The following is a 19,412-nucleotide window of genomic DNA, read 5'->3' as shown; positions in this document are numbered from 1 at the left end:
AAACAATTTGCAAAAAATAATAAACAATTTAAAAACAATTTGTAAAAAATAATAAACATTTAAAAAAAACAATTTGTAAAAAATAATAAACAATTAAAAAACAATTTGTAAAAAATAAACAATTAAAAAAAACAATTTGTAAAAAATAATAAAAAATTAAAAAACAATTTGTAAAAAATAAACAATTAAAAAAAACAATTTGTCAAAAATAATAAAATCTATAAAAAAAACAATTTGTAAAAAATAATAAACAATTAAAAAACAATTTGTAAAAAATAATAAAATCTATAAAAAACAATTTGTAAAAAATAATAAAATCTATAAAAAAACAATTTGTAAAAAATAATAAAATCTATAAAAAAAAAATTTGCAAAAAATAATAAACAATTAAAAAACAATTTTTAAAAAATAATAAAATCTATAAAAAAAAACAATTTGTCAAAAATAATAAAATCTATAAAAAAAACAATTTGTCAAAAATAATAAAATCTATGAAAAAAAAACAATTTGTCAAAAATAATAAAATCTATAAAAAAAAACAATTTGTCAAAAATAATAAAATCTATAAAAAAAACAATTTGTCAAAAATAATAAAATCTATGAAATGTACACTCTATAATAGAGATGAGGGAAAAACGAATGTACACATATCCAAGGCAAATTCTAGAAAACGACTTTTGTTATGTAGTAGAATGGTGCTGTAAATGTATGTAAATGTTACTAAGACTAAGCTTCTTTCCTTTAACAACTACAAAAACCTTCTCAAACATCGGTTGCCATGAGAAATAACACCCTATCTTAAAGCCCATCTTTCAAACTCCGCAACTTATCATTCACAGACCACATGAACTGGAACAAATACATTAAGGACATTGCCAAGGTTGCTGCAAAGAAGGTGGGCTCTCTCTACCATGTTAGAAAATTACACACACCAGAGAGTATCCTATATCTTTACAAAGTCACAATTCGCCCATGCATGGAGTATTGTTGCCACATCAGGGATGGTGCATCTACCACCACTTAGACGGGGCCAAAAATGTCTCAAATCTAACCCGATCCCACACTATCGTCCAAGCTTCAACCTCTGTCCCATTGCTGCAATGTTGCATCCCTGTGCCTGTTTTACAAGTACTTTAATGGAATGTGCTCCGACGAACTCGTTGCACTTGTGCCCCCTCGACATACAGAGCTAATCTGACTAGCAGCAAAATTCTACTCCTTCACCATTAAAGTCCCTAGATGGAGGAAAACCTTCTACTCTCATAGTTTTTTCCTTGGACTGCTAGACTTTCAAATTCCCTCCCTTCTTGCTTCTCTGACTATACTAACCTACAGACGTTTAAATGTAATGCAAACAAAAATCTTGCAGCTCAACTCCCCACATCCCAAATAATAGCCCCTTACTAAATGGCAATATGCCTTGTTAGAAATGCAAAAGAGTAAAGTAAAAATTAAATAACTAAAATAATAAAGAATTTCATTTTGCATGTTTCAAATTTGGTACTTGTAAAGGAATAGGTACCAGAGAATTTCAATTCTTAATGAAGAATTATTTGGGAAATAAAACTATATTTTCAAATGAATTTCTAACATTTGTTATTTTGTAATATTTACAGCTCTTATCCTTGTATACTTTAATATGTAAATATGAAAATATGAAAAAATAAAATGTATATTTGTTTATCAAAATATAATAATAAAAAAATATATAAATGGAAGCGCTTACCAATTCAGCATCATCTGCTGGAGCTGTTCAAGAAGGAAAAAAAAAATAAATAAAAATGAGTATTTTAAAGTTGCTTGTTTGGTTCTTAACTGCATATCGGTCCTGTACGGTCATTTAATACCATACAACATTATTTATCGTAGATTATTTGTAACAATATTGGGTTGTATACTTATTTTTGTCTTGTTTTTTGTTTGTTTAACTATATTGGTAAGAATATTTTGGGATATGGGTAAAAAGACTATTTTGTTTTTCAAATTTTCTTGTAAAATCTTTAACTCTCAGAAAATTAAATATTTTATTTATGCAAACTTTATTAAACGAATCCTTCATATTGTCCATTTGGTAGTATTTTTGTCTTATTTGTTGGATATCTTTACTGACAAAGAGTAAATATTTATTTTCAATAAATTACAAAAGAAAATTTATAAAAAATGTGGCACAAGGTCGAATAAGGGGAGGGAAAAAACAGGTCATGACAAACAATTGCAAACTGATCTATGTAGTAAAAAAAAAAAAAAAAAAAATCGTGCAAACCTTTTACCACTGGCAACGCCCGCTTCAGAGAGTGAAAGAAGAAAGAAGAAGAAGAGAATGGCCACTGCGTCTATTTATAGACTAGAGATCATGGGAAGAGTATGCAAATAACTTTGGACGGTTTTGTCCTATAAAAAGCCTGTATTTGGGAGAGAGGGTGTCTTTTTTGTTTGGCAGAAGCAATTGCTGTCAGAAGTGCATTGGACTGCAGGATTGAAGAGTGAAGATTGAGTTGTGGGGTCATTGTATTTAACCACAAGCTATTTCGGCCAAGAACAGATCATGGAATCTGGGATGTTGAGATTGGGAAAAGATGTGATACCACCTTTTAGTGGAGAAGGTGATGTAGTCGGATGGATAAAGAAAGTAAAACTGGTGGCTAAGCTTCAACATGTGCCAGACCTTGCCAGTTTTATTCCACTTTTTTTGCAGGGAGATGCACTCGCTCTCTATCTTGAGATGAATAATGCAGAACAAGAAGATGCAGAACTGATAGAGATGAGACTTGTGACCGCCTTCACTGAGGGGCCTTTTGAGGCATACGAAAAACTGCAACGATTCAAGTGGACAGGAGAATCGGTGGATGTTTATGCTAATAAAATCAAAAGATTGGTTGGACTGGCGGGATATCTGGGAAGAGGGCTGGAACATACAGCCAAACTGGCATTCATAACTGGATTCCCAGACGATATATCTGTGGCATTACAGCAGCTACCGAACATAGAGAGAATGGATGTCAGCAAACTGATACCGACTGCACGGCTTTTAGTCAGCAAAAGGGTCGTAGAAACTCGGACATTGGCCGCAAGTGCGCAAACTAATGAGACTAATAAGGGAAAGAAAGAATCAAGCCTTCAGTGCTTTAGATGTCAAGGACCGCACCTAAAAAAAGATTGCACAGAGATCCCTAGGGCCAGGGCAACATGCTACAATTGTGGAAAATTTGGCCACATTGCGAGATATTGTCCTCAGATTCAGGGAAACGGGCAAGGGGGAGCTTCTGCGCCGCAAGCTACCCTAGCAATGAAATGAAGGCGCGATACTGGCCTCTTCCTATAATAGAAGTAGAGGTGAATGATTCTGTAATGACTGCACTTGTCGATACTGGGTGCACCACTACTTTAATCAATTCCAAACTTTTGAAGGGATATGGAAGGAGCGGTACAGTGAAAGCAGTTGATGAGAGGAATATAGAATGTAAAGGAGCCAGACAAGTGGAGATAAAAGTCTGTGGAATGCACGTAACGGTGAGGGCAATCTTGATGAATCACATCGTTGATGGGATCGACGTCATAATTGGAATGGACGTGATTAATGAGCTGGGAGGTGTAACTATAAAGAAAGCCAAAGTGAAGTTTGGAGATATACAATGTGCCGTGGCTGCCCATCAGTTGAATGTTTGCAAAATCGAGGATAAAGACTTTGAAGCAAACTTCGATGGAGATAAATGGACAGTAAGATGAACATGGAAGGGAGAGCCTCCAGTATTGCAGAACAAAGTCCAATATTATAAAAACTCTCTGGAAGGCGATAAGAAATTAGAATTCGAGAAAGAGGTGGAAAGATGGATATCGGATGGTATTCTGTTACCATGGAAAGGAGAAAGAAAAGGCGTGTTGCCATTGATGGCAGTATTTCAGGCCACAAAAGGGAAAGTTAGGCCAGTGTTCGACTTTCGTGAGTTGAACCGTTTTGTGGTGTGTCATACAGGGAGCGACATAATAGATGTATGTGATGAAAAGATAAGAAAGTGGAGACAGTTGGTAGGAGGGACCGCAATAGTGGACCTTAAGTCTGCCTACCTGCAACTACATGTGGCAAAGGAACTATGGCAGTACCAGCTGGTCTGTTATAAAGGAAAAACCTATTGCCTAACACGATTAGGATTCGGACTTAATGTCGCACCAAAGATTATGGCAGCCATTTTAAAAACAGTATTAAAGAAAGGAAGTAGGACGAAAGAGGCCACTGATTCATACATTGATGATATAATGGTAGATGTAACGAAAATATCGACACAGGAAGTTGTGGAACATTTGAAGGGGTTTGGGTTAGCAGCAAAATCTCCGGAATCCCTGGACGGAGGAGCGGCACTGGGCCTTAAGCTTATGAAAAATAAGATGGGTGCACTAATGTTCAGGAGAGGCAACGAGATCCCAGAGATGGGAGGAGAAATTAGTAGGCGGGAACTATTTTCGATCTGTGGTAAATTATTGGGGCACTATCCAATTGCTGGATGGCTGCGATTAGCATGCAGTTATGTGAAAAGAAGAGCAAATGGAATCGATTGGGAAGAAAAAGTTGATTGCAGAACCATGAAAGTGATGCAGGAGGTTCTAGCTGAGGTGAAAAAAGAAGACCCTGGTAATGGCGCTTGGCACATACCTGAGGTGAGCACAGGAGTCGTGTGGTGTGATGCAAGCAATGTTGCAACTGGCGTGGTTGTCGAGATTGGCGGTGTGGTGGCGGAAGATGCAACTTGGCTGAGGAAAAGTGATGACTTTAATCACATTAACATAGCTGAATTAGATGCTGTTCTAAAGGGTGTCAATTTAGCTATCAAATGGAGACTGACAAATATTGAAATAAGAACTGATTCAGCCACTGTACTCAGTTGGGTGAACTCTACTGTGGAGGAGAGTGGCAGAATATGAACAAAGGGTGCCGGAGAAGTGATAATAAAGCGGAGATTAGGGATGCTTAGAGAGTTGATGTCTGAATTGAAACTGCAAATAAAAGCAGTGTTTGTGCCTTCTGAAAGAAACAAGGCAGATGCGCTAACACAGATAAAAAAACAGTGGTTAATTGAGAAAGAGGAGGCGCCGATATGCTGTCTTGGAATTGGAGAAATTAAAGAGTTGCATGACATGCATCACATGGGAGTGGAGAGAACATTATATTTGGTGAGGCAAGTGGATCCGAATGTAAAACGGGAAGAAATTCAGATGATAGTAAAGAACTGTGTTCGGTGTCAATCGATCGATCCTGCCCCAAATATACATAATCCTGGGGAAATTGGAGTTTTAACGAACTGGACGAGACTAGCTATTGACATAGCACACTACCGAGGGGGAGCGTATTTATCAATAATTGATCGTGGGCCAAGTAGACTGGCGATATGGAAGGAACTGCGAGTGGAAGCCGCATCTGCAGTTGCAACTGAATTAGAAAAGGTGATGCTTGAACGAGGTCTAGTAAGGGAGGTGATAATGGACAACGGCACTGTTTTTCGCTCAGAAATCTTTCAGACGATGCTAAAAAAATGGAAGATTAAAAGTTATTACAGGGCAGCCTACAGACCTGGAGGAAATGGCATTGTGGAGCGACATCATCGGACCGTGAAAGCAATAGCTGAGAGAGGAAGAATATCGCCTGAAGAGGCCACATTTTGGTACAACATGTCCCCTAAGGTCGGGCAAAGAGATGACACAGTACCACATAGAGCAATCTTTAATTACGAATGGAGACATCCTAGAGACCGGAAATTAATGATCAAGGACCAGCCAGAATCCAAATAGGAGAAGAAGTTTGGGTGAAACCGCCTAATGCCCGATGCACAACACAGTGGGGAAGAGGAGTGATAACAGGAGTGCAATCCCCAAACAACTTAAGTGTCAATGGAATGCCACGACATGTTTTAGATTTAAGGCGTGTGGTTCATTTAGGTGATGAGGATGGTGGTACTGAGCCAGGGAGTGATGAAGATGAACCGGTGCCGATGCAGAGACCGCAAAGAGAACGCAATGCGCCGATCTGGACACGGGATTATGAGATGTGAATGATCTTTAATGATCATGGGGGCGTGTAGTAAAAAAAAAAAAAAAAAAAATCGTGCAACTCTTTTACCACTAGCAACGCCCGCTTCAGAGAGTGAAAGAAGAAAGAAGAAGAAGAGAATGGCCACTGCGTCTATTTATAGACTAGAGATCATGGGAAGAGTATGCAAATAACTTTGGATGGTTTTGTCCTATAAAAAGCCTGTATTTGGGAGAGAGGGTGTCTTTTTTGTTTGGCAGAAGCAATTGCTGTCAGAAGTGCATTGGACTGCAGGATTGAAGAGTGAAGATTGAGTTGTGGGGTCATTGTATTTAACCACAATCTAGTCTAACTACTTCCTTTTATTCAACTATTATTATTCTACAACTCCTTACATAGTATCCCTGCAACTTATGTCCTCGACAGTAGTCCCCTATATCAAAGTGGCACTGTGCCTTGTTTGGGATGAAAATGAAATAAAAATAAAAAATAAAAATATAAAAAAAAATATCATTCGACAAACACCACAATACCACATTTACTGCATACATACTTCACCATATACATCCTTCTACAAAAAACACCAAATGAAATTATACCATAAATTAAACCTCATTAAAACACATATCTGATAATATGCAACAGGGGGTTAAGGTAACATAACTATTTACAATGTAAAAACGAGTCTTATTAAAAAAGAACCCTCCCCCTATTACTAAACTATGATAGATATGGAGATTTGTTAGTAACGATGAAGGGTGACTGGCATGGTATGCATGTTAGAGGTTCTTCTCCCTTCTGGAATAAGTTGAGTATAACCGATTCGTATTTTTGTTAATAACACCTCCTTTTTGGCCTTCCATGTTCTGGTTGCTATTCTTTGATGATAGATTATTTAATGCCATTAAATACTATTTGGGTCATATGCTATTGATTTTTAATGTACAATGGTAGGAATATTTGGGAGATGGGTTAAGAGATAATTGTGTTTTGAAAATTTTCTTGTTAAGTCTTTCAGAAAATTGTATATATTTTGTCTGCATGAATATTTTCATACTTTCTATTTGTTCTGGTTTGTGTGAGATCATTACAGGCAATGAATATGTGTTCAATGGCTAATGATGACTGGCATAATATGTTAGAGATGCTTTCTCTTTAGACATATAAGTATGACTGATTTGTGGTCTAATATCACTTCCTCATATATACTAAATGAGTATAAATTTAACGGTGAAGAGTGACTGTCATGTTGGAGGGTCTTCTCTCTTCAGTATGAATAATTTTTGGGTTTATTTTACATAGGCGTCACCACTTATCAAGACCGAGACGCCACTCAAGGATAAGGGCTAAAGAGTGTACAGTAGTCAAAAGGACAATATAGTAATCGATAGTAATGGAAGTTCAGTAAATTTGTTAACTTAAGTGTAACGGCTCATCAGAAACTTGTTCACGTTGGACTTGAAGACAACCATATTATAGACAGCTGGAAAGCAGGAAAACGGAAGACAATTCCACAGGCGTGCAGTTCTAAGAAAGAAGCTTTGTTCATGGAATCTGCGTTTAGGTTTAGGCACAGATAAAGAGTGGGGGGAATTATTGATAGTGGTTTCAGCTAAACGAGTGTTTCTTGTGAAAGTTTGGCGAGGGGGGACTATAGATTGAAGCTCAGTCGAACACTTTCCATGAAAATAATGATAAAGCAGAGACAAACTAGCAACATTTTTTCTGTGAGATAGAGGTTGTAGTGAAGAGAAAAGGACACGAGGCCACAAAGTCTATTTTGAACTCTATCAATGCAGGACAAGTCCTTTCTAGCAGCTCCTGCCCAAATGTGGCAACAGTATTCCATCCTTGGACGTACCTGGCTCTTATATAGATAGAGAATTGCATCAGCAGTGAGATATCTACTGGATCGATAGAAAGATCCCACCATTTTCCAGCGGCCTTGGCAACAGATTTGATGTACATATTCCATTTAAGATCAGGAGTAAAGATCAAGCCCAGAAGCTTGTCAAAACTTGAGGCCTCCCAAAGACGAGAGCCATTCATTTTAATTGATGCCAGATGGGGATCAGAACGTTGATGCAAAGATAGAAGCTTGGTTTTAGATGCATTAAAAGTAACCAGCCACTCCTTCCCCCAGGTGAGTTATTAACATTTGACTTGAAAACGATCATAGTCAGTTGAAGTGGCCTTGTGCAGTTTTGTTAAACAGGTGGGGGTGTTTTAGCTTTGTTTAGCAAAGGTTCGTTTCGTTTTTCATACAGAGAGAGAAAAAGTGTGAAAGACAGAGATTTAGGGTGAGTTCTTTACTGTGGGTGAAACTAGATGCATTCTTATTTTTAGGATTGTTGATTGGGTAGTTTTTAAGGATATATCCTGTTAAATTATTTAATGCTATTAAATGCTATTTATTCTAGATTCTTGTGTATATTATTCGCAGTAATATTGGGCCCTCTGTTATTGTTTTCTTTTTTTTTTACATATAATGGTAAGAATATTTAGGAGGTGGGTAAAGAGATTATTGTGTTTTGAAAAAGTTCTTATAAAGTCTTGTAACTTTCAGAAAATTAAATGTATTGTCTACATGAGTTTTGTTAAACAGATGCTTTAGATTGTCTATTTGTATTATAGTTTTAACTTGGAGATCTTTACAAGAAATGAGTATATGTTCAACGGTGAAAGGTGACTGCCATGGTATACATGTTGCAGTCCTTTTTCCTTCAGGAAATATAAGTATGCATTACATTTCTTTCCTAGAAGTGCCTGTTTTGTAGTAGTATTGTGTCGTATGTTGTTGTTTTTTTTTAAACATATCGGGGTAGGAATATTTGGGAGATGGATAAAGAGATTTTTGTGTTTTGAAAATTCAGTAAAATATTGTGACATTCAGAAAAATAAATATATTTAAATATATGAACTTTATTAAACAAATCCTTCATATTGTCTGTTTAGTAAAACTTTTTATCTCATTTGTTAGGGGATTGTTAAAAGAAATTAGTGTGTGTTCAACGATGAAGGGTGACTGGCAAGATTTGCATGTTGGAAAGTCTTCTTCTTTCAGGAGATATAAGTATATTTTTACATTAGGGACAAGAACTGAGCATCTACGATAAGGATAATGATAAAAATGAGAGAGGATAATAACGTGTCTTCTGTGAGAAAGTTTTTGTTTTGCAGTAGATCAATACATCGGGTCTCCCTGCTGATCTACAATAATATCAAATTACTCATTGCTCCCACTACTTTCTATCTGAGCCTAGAACTAATTAATGCAAATCACATGAATAAAGAACGTCCTGTTTGCAGTAGTATTGAGTCATATGTTGTTTTTTTTAAACATATCGGAGTAGAAATATTTGGGAGATGGATAAAGAGATTTTTGTGTTTTGAAAATTCTGTAAAATCTTGTGACGTTCAGAAAAATAAATATATTTAAATATATGAACTTTATTAAACAAATCCTTCATATTGTCTATTTAGTAAAATTATTATCTCATTTGTTAGGGGATCTTTACAAGAAATGAGTATGCAGCCAACGATGAAGGGTGGCTTGCATGGTATACATGTTGCAGGTCCTTTTTCTTTCTGAAGATATGAATGAGTTAAGTGAGTATGACCGATTCATATTTTTGTTAATACCATCTCCTTCTTCCTTGGTCTTCTGTATTTTCAAACTCTTGAAATGATGTGACATTTTTGGGTTGTTTGTTTTGCTGTTTTGTTTTACAACATATCAACCCTTTTTAGATTATTTAATTTCGAATCCAGTAATTTTGATAACTATTTTTATGTTTCAAATTTATTTTTATATCTTCAAATATTTATTCATGGAGTTTGGTTTAGTTGTTTTGATATTTGGTTGTTTTTGTGATATTTTTAGCAAAGGAGCATTTTAGTTAACAACAAAAAAAGAAAGGTATATATATCATTTAATTGGAATTCATTATTAAGATGAGTATTATTTATTAATTTATTTATTGCTGACTATTATCCTCATCTTTTCTTAGTTGTTTCACGGCGTTTCGGCCAACTATTCCTCTGGCCTTCATCAGGTGGTAACCGCAACAGATAGGAACTCTGAGTCTCCTGATTGCATTCACTGCAATTACCATTTGGTACAGACCCGACCATGGAAGATCAGATAATAAACATGAATTTATAAGACCAAAAAAATCAAACTTGATCACCCTTCGGGGCCCGTGGCATAGTTGATAGAGACGTTGAATCTCTATGGTTCCAGGTGATGATTATCTGAAAATAGCGGTTTCAATCCTACCCAAAGCCGGCCAGAGGCTTACTTAGCCAAAAACGTGGTGAGACGACAACTACGGAAGGCATTGCAGTGAATGCAGTCAGGAGACTCAGAGTTCCTATCTGTCGCAGTTACCACCTGACAAAGGCCAGAGGAATAGTTGGCCGAAACGTCATGAAACAACTAATAAAAGATGAGGGTAATTATCTGCAATAAATAAAATTAATAAATTAAAAAAGAAGGAGTGTAAAAAACAAAAATATTGAAAAAATACCGGTTTTGAACCAGCACAACGAGCAAATGATCACGAGAAATACAACTAAGCCATTTGAAAAAATGAATAGACTAGTCAAGGGCAATCTGAAGGCTCCCTTTCCACTTGTTACTGCACAATGCAGGGAAAGGCACCACTTCTTTCCCTGGAGTGGCTCCACTTACCATTGATGGAATTCACATGTTATAATACCGAGTGTTTATTAAGTATCATTTTTAAGGTCTCTGATATGACTCAACCAAGCATTGAACTTTGGTCTCCCAGCCCATTAGAGTACTATAGCAAATAGACCATTAGTTATCTTTTATTAGTATCGGTTTTCAAGGCAACATTCTGAAAACAGATATAAGAACTTTAATTTAATTTTATGCTCATTGAGAGGAAACCATTGTCCATGTTAAACCAGAGTTTTAAAATCACACTTAAATACAAAAGTAGAAGATAATGCAGCCAGTCTAAAAGTTGAATTGGTCATAGTCTAAGGTGACACGAAGCCTCTTCTTTTTCATTTTTAAATGTTAGATGGCACCATTGTTCCTGAAATTGCACCACTTACTCTTGATCTGACCATATAATGCTGAGTGTTTAGCAAGGAAACATCAAGTTACATACCAAACTGAGGATTGAACACCTGATCTCCTGGTTCATTAATAGGGCTATGACAACAGCATAATCTTAGCATTGTTTGGACTCTCAAGTATATATCTCACACAGACACAGTTAATCAAGCGAGAACCACATCACTGTGTATAAAAGCATATAAGATATCAACAGATACACACTCAAAAGTCAAAACAATGAAAAGAATATGCTGTTGTCCTAGCCCTATTCATTAACAAAAACTCTTAACATTAATCTTCCTTTATGGGCCTCAGATTGCAGAACAACAAATTTCAATGAATTCTACATCTATTGATAGGTACATTATGCATCTTTTGAAATCCACACTCAAATAGAAAAGTAAAAGATGATACAGCCAGCTTCAAAAGTTTATATTTTAAACTACTTACGTGTAGGTGGATTGAAGAAGTTGAAAAACGAATCATTCTCGACCGTTTTTGTTACAGTTTTAGTTGTCCCTCTTCCTTTGTGCTTCAGTTTCTTTTTTACAACTTTCGTGGTAACATCTTTGCCTTTCTTCCATTCAATTTCACAACTGAAATGAACAGAAAAAAAGGCAGTTGAAATTATAAATTGTTTTTTTAGGAAGGTGGTTCAATCTGAGAATGGGAAACAAAGAAAAATAAATTAAATAAAAACATTTAAATTATAAAAATTAAAAAATTAAAAAAAAAATTTTTTTAAATTTTAAATGAAAAAAAATTTAATTTAAGAAAAAAAAAAAAATGGAGTGAAAACTCACCCACAACATTTGATGATTTCGTGACCTTCAAATGAGAAAGGATCATTTTCATCTATTTCAGATTTCATGATGTATTGTTTTGTTAAAACGGAATTGTTGAAAAAGTCATTTGACTCAAAATAGAACTCCAGAGTGAAACCCTGCAAGATTAAAAAGATGCAGAAACCCGTAAAAACAAATTTTTGAACAAACAGTCCAGACACAAGCAATAGCAACAATATTTTCACTAGTATCTTTCAAGATTACAAAATACAAATTCTGTTTAGTTGTTTTGTTTTATGGAATATCAACTCTGTGGTTATTTAATGCCAAATCTAGTAGTAGTAGTAGTAATAATAATAATAAAACGATTTTATGCTACAAGTTCTTTATCTCTTCAAATATTTATATTGTTTGGTTTTGTTGTTTTGTAGAGGAAAATTGTTGTTTTTGTTTTTTACTTTGCAGAACATGATTGAGTTTTGTAAAGGGAAAAGGGAAAAAAAATCAATAGCATTAATGTTTGGTGCATTTTAGATCAGGAAGCCAGTTTCTTCAGACAACCTAACTAGTAGTTCTAGGACAAATTTCAACTCAAATATTGAAAGTTGTTAATTATTAATGAGACTGTTCTTTCCTTTGTCCCATCCAACCTATATGGAAATCGCACCATAACAATACATTCATTAGATTTAAAACATTGTTTAACATTGTTAAAACTTTTAAAAAACTGTATAATCTAATTTAACATTTAGAAAGGTAGGAAGGCAGGGTCTTTTCAAACAATCCTATTTATTTTAAAAAAGATCCTTTCAAATCAAAAATGGCAGACTGTGAACCATAAATATATCCCCAGTTTTGAGGTACTTTTTTTAAAGCTCTTTTGGAACTCCTTTTCAAAGCTCTTTTTGGGACCCTTTTTAAAACTCTTTTTTACCCACTTGCACCCTGAAAATAATTATCTTCTACTTCTTTTTTCAAATGACACGAAACAAGAAGGTGATTCCTCTTTTTAATGAAACTCTGACTTCCCTTATATGTCCTTCAGTTCTCACAGTCCATAAGCGATGTTTCTGACAAAGGGGAATAAATTGCTGTTTTCTGGGTCGAGATCTATTCATCTAACACTCATTGTTGGCTATTTTGTTGACTTTGAAGCAGCATTTTTTATTTAAAAAATATTTTTTTTAGCTCCTTAGATCAAGTAGCTTAAGGCCTTTTCTGAAGCGATTTCCATTAAAAAAAATGCTTTTTTTTTATTTTGGGATAATTTTCTTTGAAAGTGACTTACCATTGGATTTTTCTCTGAAAAGACACACTTAATATCCATAAGATGCTTCAATATAGGTTCATCATATTCCTAGAAGATAAACAAATTTGTGTAAATTTTACTTTTTAAGATGTAGGTAAAAACTATTAAATGTGCAATTTTCAGAGTTGTTAAAACAAGTGCAACATTCCACTGTTAAATATAAGAAGTTGACATTTAATTCATTTACAAGTAAGAATTAAGATAGATACACGTAGAATAAATAATGAATACTCTCGATTTGTCCAGAGAGGAGTCTACATTTTTTATGCATAACCGCCTTGCTATCTACATTTCAAGAAATGAAAAAGATTATTTTTTTGTTTTACTAGTATCTTTTGCCGTTACAAAATATGAATTTTGTGGATTGTCAAAAAATATAAACTTAAATAATAAAAGTTGTTAATCCATATAATATTCTGTTTGTTCTTTCCTTAGTTAGTCTGTACGTTACGCTTTGAAAAAGGCCAAATACAATTTTTGAGGGCCAAACTGCTTCAAAAAAGGCCAAATTCACAAAATATGGCCTTAAAAAGTCAATCTGGCAACACTGGACTTACTTCCTTAATTAGTCTGTGTTATGCTTTGAAAAAGGCCAAATACAATTTTTGAAGGCCAAACTGCTTCAAAAAAGGCCAAATTCACAAAATGTTGCTTTAAAAAGGCCAATCTGGCAACCCTGGACAAGAATATAAGAGTGACCTCCCTTTGATGTAGCCTCATTTTCAAATATATATATATATATATATATATACATATATATATATACATACATATTCATACATACATATACATACATACATATACATACATACATATATACATACATACATATTCATACATACATATATACATACATATATATATATATATATATATATATATATATAGTGTAAAATTTTGTTGAATATTCAAAGACTCACGTTTTTATTTTTATAACCTTCGTTTATTTTCTGGATTTTTTCCATTACAGCTGTTTCATTAATGGGTAGACAATTTTACGATTTATGTGTCCATAAAAATATCCTGTCCTCACCAACTTCTTCCGATGTTTATCCTTAGATTTTTACAACAAAAGGTATACTTTAACATGCTGAACATCGTATTCGGGTAAAAAGATTTCCAAAGCCATGCCTCCTCACTTCCTCCATCTTTTGGTGTTATCTGAAGATAGTTTTCCGTTTTAACCCATAGTTTCGTATTTTTATTTTTTATTTATTAATTATTTATTTTTGTTTTAATTTCCCTTTTTTTTCTATTTGTTTTTTTCCAATTATCATATAATTTTATATAATTTTATTTCTACATTTATGCATGTTTATTTTAATATTCCTGTTTAACTTGGTGTTTTAATTCGATCCTTCTGTTTAAAGGGGGGGTCACTCTCATGGAATTATTTTTATATCTAGGATTACCTCCCTTGCATCTTTTATTTTTCCTTATATTATACGTTTCGGGGTTTTTTTTTTTTTTCCTAATCTGCTCTAGTGCGTGAAATTAAATATCTGTTTCTGTGCAAACAACCGTGGATTACATCTAGTCGTTTGTTTAATAATTTTTCTTTTGATATTAGTATGTGGTATGATTCGAATATACATAGGTTTCATCTTTTCGATTTGCTAGGTTCATATTTTTCCCCTTTATCAATTATTGACCAACTTAATTTATATATATATATATATATATATATATATATATATATATATATATATATATATATATATATATATATACATATGATCATTGTTGTAACTGTGTTAAAAAGGAAATTCAATGGGCAGCAGTTCTTCAACGAATAAAGAATTTAACAAAACATTACTTTGAAAAAAGGGGGACATTCGAAAAAAAAAACAAGGAAAATATAGAAGAATATTGTCTGCAAAGAGATGCTGGACTGAAGGAGTAAATTAAAGATTAGCTTTTACAATGTGATTTTATTATTTGTATTAAACTATGTAGCACAGTATTACTTTCTGAGTATTTATTAATCTCCCTTATTTGGCTTAGTTCTATATTTAAAATACAATGGACACTATTTTCATAGAAATATTAATAAACTCATATCTGTAGTGTGTTATTGTTTTTTCTATAATAAAAAATTAATTTTGCGCAATCCAGAAAAACATCAACTTTATCAAAACACATTTATTAAGTAAATATATTTCTGATTCCGTGGAATTTCCATGAGTCCTGCTCATTATTAATAACACGACATTCCTTCATTTGGATGTGAACCATTTTGTTCCATTGTGTTACTATAGCCTGCGCTAAAATCAAACGTTTGATAGACAATGATCACAAATTGTGATCAGGTACTATGACAGGGATCAAGGTCATTGTGACCTGGTTATTAAGTGTCTCGGGCATGAGCATCCTGGTCATTAATGTCCCAGTCATAAGTGTCCAAGATCTTAAGTGTCTTATATCTTAAGTGTACCTTTTCATTTGTGTACCAGTAACATAAAGAGAGAATATCCACAAGGATTCATGAAAATTCCAAGGTCCGTAGCGCTTTCAATTTATTCTTAAATCATTGAAATAAAGTCAAATAAATTAGAATGCATGGAGTAAAAGTGGGCCATGCAGCTTATTATAGATCATGATAAAACTGATTGGGTTAAATACTAGTTCTGTTCTGAGTGACTGAATAGCAGTTTCCCCCTTCTTTGTATTAAGTTGCCACCTCCTCTTTGTTCCTTTTGTATCATTTTTTTTTTTAAAATGTATTGGTTGAAAGTTTGGTTTGGAATCGTTTTAAATTGTATTTACATGTACTTTTTTTATGGCGATAAATCGTAACATGTATTGTAAATTTTAATTGTAATAAGTGGAACTAAGTTTTGTAGCAGACGAACTTGCAACAAGCACAGTAGCAGGAGTTAATTCTTGTGCCTTGAGATTTGAAATCCATTTTCTCCCTGGCTTGTCCAATCACAAGCCAGCTCTCAATCACATGACCGAGTGTATAAAAGGTAAAACTGAGAATGTTCTCCCTTTCACTCTCTTTCTCCCTGATTTTTGCTGGCAGGAGACATTCACCTAGGTCTTTGGCCCCAGACTAATATGAGTATCACAAGCCAACATCATCAAAACTTGCTTCCACGTGCGCTTCACACACATACTCTTTCCTACCATGAGACACTAACCCTTTATCCCGTCTCTACTATCGGATGCATACTCCAACGATGTATACACTGAATATCTTTCTCTTTCTTTCTCCTTCAACAGTCCTGACTAATGTCTAATTTTCATCTCCACATCGGGAACTCTTTTCACGACTACTATAAATACAAGTGCGCACAAACACTGAACTCTCCTACTAATCCATTTCTCTCATATACATGCTACTAACGAAGATGACAAATAAAGTTGCTTTTGAATATTGAATGAAACTCCTTCATTGTCTCTTATTCTATAGTTTCCTTTCATATTTTTTACCCTTAGCAAAACAGTGGTGGTTTGTATGAACTTTTTTATTTTAGGCTGGGGTATCACTGTTCTGTCCTAAGGTCGAGTCAAAACCTCAACAAAACAGACATTACACAAATGAAAAGGTACACTAAATTCCTAGGACATTAATAACCAAGACACTAATGACTGGTCACCCGATGAGAGACAACCTGTCACATGAGATTTTGAGATTGTAAAACTATACTTTGAAATAGTTTTCAAAATGATATAGAGTAAGGAGAAAGCTACCTGGATCATTTCTGAAAGCAAATCAGCATTCTTAAAGACCGTCAGCCAGAAGTGAGGAATACCTTTGGTATCTTCTGAAATAGAAATGAAGAATTTTTAAAATACCATTTTTTTTAAATAAAAATCACTTCAAAGTGTAAAGCCATTAGATTAAGAAGCTAACAAGAACAAAAGACAATTGCAAAGACAGGAGATCTCTATTGGCCTTAGTTTTGAAAAGACCAGGGCTATAAGTAGGAGGAAAACAGTCAGCAGAAAGAGAATTTCACTAACCTGCAGTTTTGGGAAACAAGCTACTGGAATAGGAAGCTTTTTACAATGAGGTACATTGATGACAACTATTAGACCAATGAGTCAAACGAGCTGGAACAAAGGAAGTGGGGAATAGATCAAATAATTCTCAAGACCACATGCCAAAATTATTATTTACAAACAAGACTGAGACTAACAACAACTATTTTTCCTGTATTTTCAATGATAAAAAATATTGAGCATATTGTTATAGAAGTGATATTTAGTGATGAAAATTGTATTTCAAAAAGTGTGAGAGAGGAATAGTTAAGGATATAAAATGGAAAAATTGAAAGACTATTTCAGTCACTCAGTCTTTTAGTTAGTTTTTCTTTCTAATCAAATCTTGTTTAGAGTTCATATATTAAGTCCATTGCCTTTTCTGCTTCTTGTAAAGTCGGTTCTCAAACACTTTCTCATAGCTGAGGTTATTTTCTATCTTTACAACCCTACTATCAGACTATGTATGCAGTACTGTCGTCATATTTGGACTTGTGAATACCTGTCCCATTTGAAGGTTGTTGATACGGTGCAGAAACGTATCTGTAATTTGATTGGCCCCCATCATTTCCTTTTCTCTGCAACCTCTCACTCACAGATCTGATGTTGCTAGTCTCAGTCTTTTCTATGAATACTGTTATGGCATGTGTTCTTCAGAATTGTATGAGCTATCCCCTACATCCTTTGCTCATTTGATTCATTAGTCTAGTGGTCTCCATCAATTCATTGTGTTGATACCTCATTATAATATAGCTTGTTGAAAATTCTCTTGGTGATAGTTTTCCTCCTACCTACAGCTTTGGTCATTTCAAGAGTAAGGTAAATAACTCATTACATCAAGTGGCTTCACGCCTTGCCTGGACTGATTCCATAAAACAAAATTAAACAATCATAATTTTTGGTTAAAAATATCAAGAGCAATAATCTATTTACAATTAATCAATATGGCATTGCTATTTTTAGGGATTAGATTGTGAGGTTGCCCAGAAGTTTTATTATCTCAGTTGGAGCACAGGAGGGAACTGGTACTGGTGTTATATCAAAAGTTAAAAGTGAATCAAATAAATTCAAAGAATTTTTGTCATTACTAGGCCTATGACAACAGCATATTCTTTTCATTGTTTTGACTCTTGAGTATATATCCGACACAGTTAATCAACTGAGAACCACATCACTCTATATAGAAGCATATAAGATATCTATCAACGGATACACACTCGAAAGTCAAAACAATGAAAAGAATATGCTGTTGTCTTAGCCCTAGTCATTACTGACTAGAAAAGCGTTACCACTGTTGCCCAAGGGAAGAGTTTGTGGTTTGGTAGGACCATTTTGGATGATAATAGCATGTTTGATTATTACCAAAAACCACACAAAAATTTAATATAAATTGGATATAAAAGTTATGTTATAACTAAGGAACAAAATGAAAGATATTTGACAATGTTTTCAGATGAAAAGGGTTGATATGCCACAGAGACAAAGGTCAGACAGTGAAAAAAAAAAAAAAAGAAAAAAGGCAGAAAATAAAGGAAAGAAAGAAAAATGATTGATTTCTCTTCTTTGAGTTATTTTGGGCAATAAAAAGAAAATGGAATCTGATAAAGAAAATAGAGCCCTGTTAATTTCATTTTTTTCTGAGGACTTGGAAAATAAAATCAGTCGGCATGTTGATAAAAAAAGTAAGTGGCATTTATCCAGGCATGTTGTTGTTTCCACATAAGTAAGTGGTTGCAACCGTCTGTCTTTTGCAAGCCATAAAACAGAGATAACTTTTGCCAAAAATCAAAACGAATACACAGTAAAAAACTTAATATTAAATAACTTTATAAACATACAAGAAATATGGCACATTTTAAAAAATGTGCCAATTGATAATATTGTTTATCAAAACTAATGGAATAAAACAAATAAACAGAAGGACCACTTGTAGCTGTTAATTTGAGGTATCTCGCCTTGTCTATAGATGAAAGAGTTATCTCGCCTTGTCTATAGATGAAAGAAAGTCTGTTTGGAGTGATCTTTTCTTAACCGTTGTTGTTGTAGTTTCCTTTAACAAGAGAGGCTGAGACTGGGTGTTTGAGGAAGGAGTATATTAACAGGTGGAGGATAAAACGGGGTTGATAATTGATTACTTGCCAAAAGACTCTTCCTTGAGGTTAAAATTTTGATAATGAATTCAATAAAAAAGGATTGTGGCTAACGCAAATTTAGAAAATGCAA

At 34.1% G+C, this 19,412-nt stretch overlaps 1 protein-coding gene across 7 annotated transcripts in view; it reads right to left on the bottom strand.

Moving 5' to 3' along the window:
* Positions 1 to 19,412, bottom strand: part of LOC145292949 (nucleosome assembly protein 1-like 1) — a 140,334-nt gene that overhangs the window by 12,728 nt on the left and 108,194 nt on the right. For 4 of the 7 annotated variants that reach the window (XM_080139143.1, XM_080139146.1, XM_080139147.1 and 1 more), the window contains exons 6-10: positions 16,899 to 16,972; positions 13,182 to 13,250; positions 11,912 to 12,051; positions 11,559 to 11,704; positions 1,727 to 1,749 (exon numbers count right to left, since the gene is read on the bottom strand). In XM_080139143.1, coding sequence (XP_079995269.1) covers positions 1,727 to 1,749; positions 11,559 to 11,704; positions 11,912 to 12,051; positions 13,182 to 13,250; positions 16,899 to 16,972 — 452 coding nt within the window. The remainder of the gene's footprint in view (positions 1 to 1,726; positions 1,750 to 11,558; positions 11,705 to 11,911; positions 12,052 to 13,181; positions 13,251 to 16,898; positions 16,973 to 19,412) is intronic. The other 3 variants (XM_080139144.1, XM_080139149.1, XM_080139148.1) reach the window with 1 other exon arrangement.

Source organism: Euprymna scolopes, chromosome 14 (assembly GCF_053919585.1).
Source record: "Euprymna scolopes isolate OS-2025 chromosome 14, ASM5391958v1, whole genome shotgun sequence".
NCBI lineage: Eukaryota > Metazoa > Mollusca > Cephalopoda > Sepiida > Sepiolidae > Euprymna > Euprymna scolopes.
This window is presented reverse-complemented; position numbering and strand designations above follow the sequence as displayed.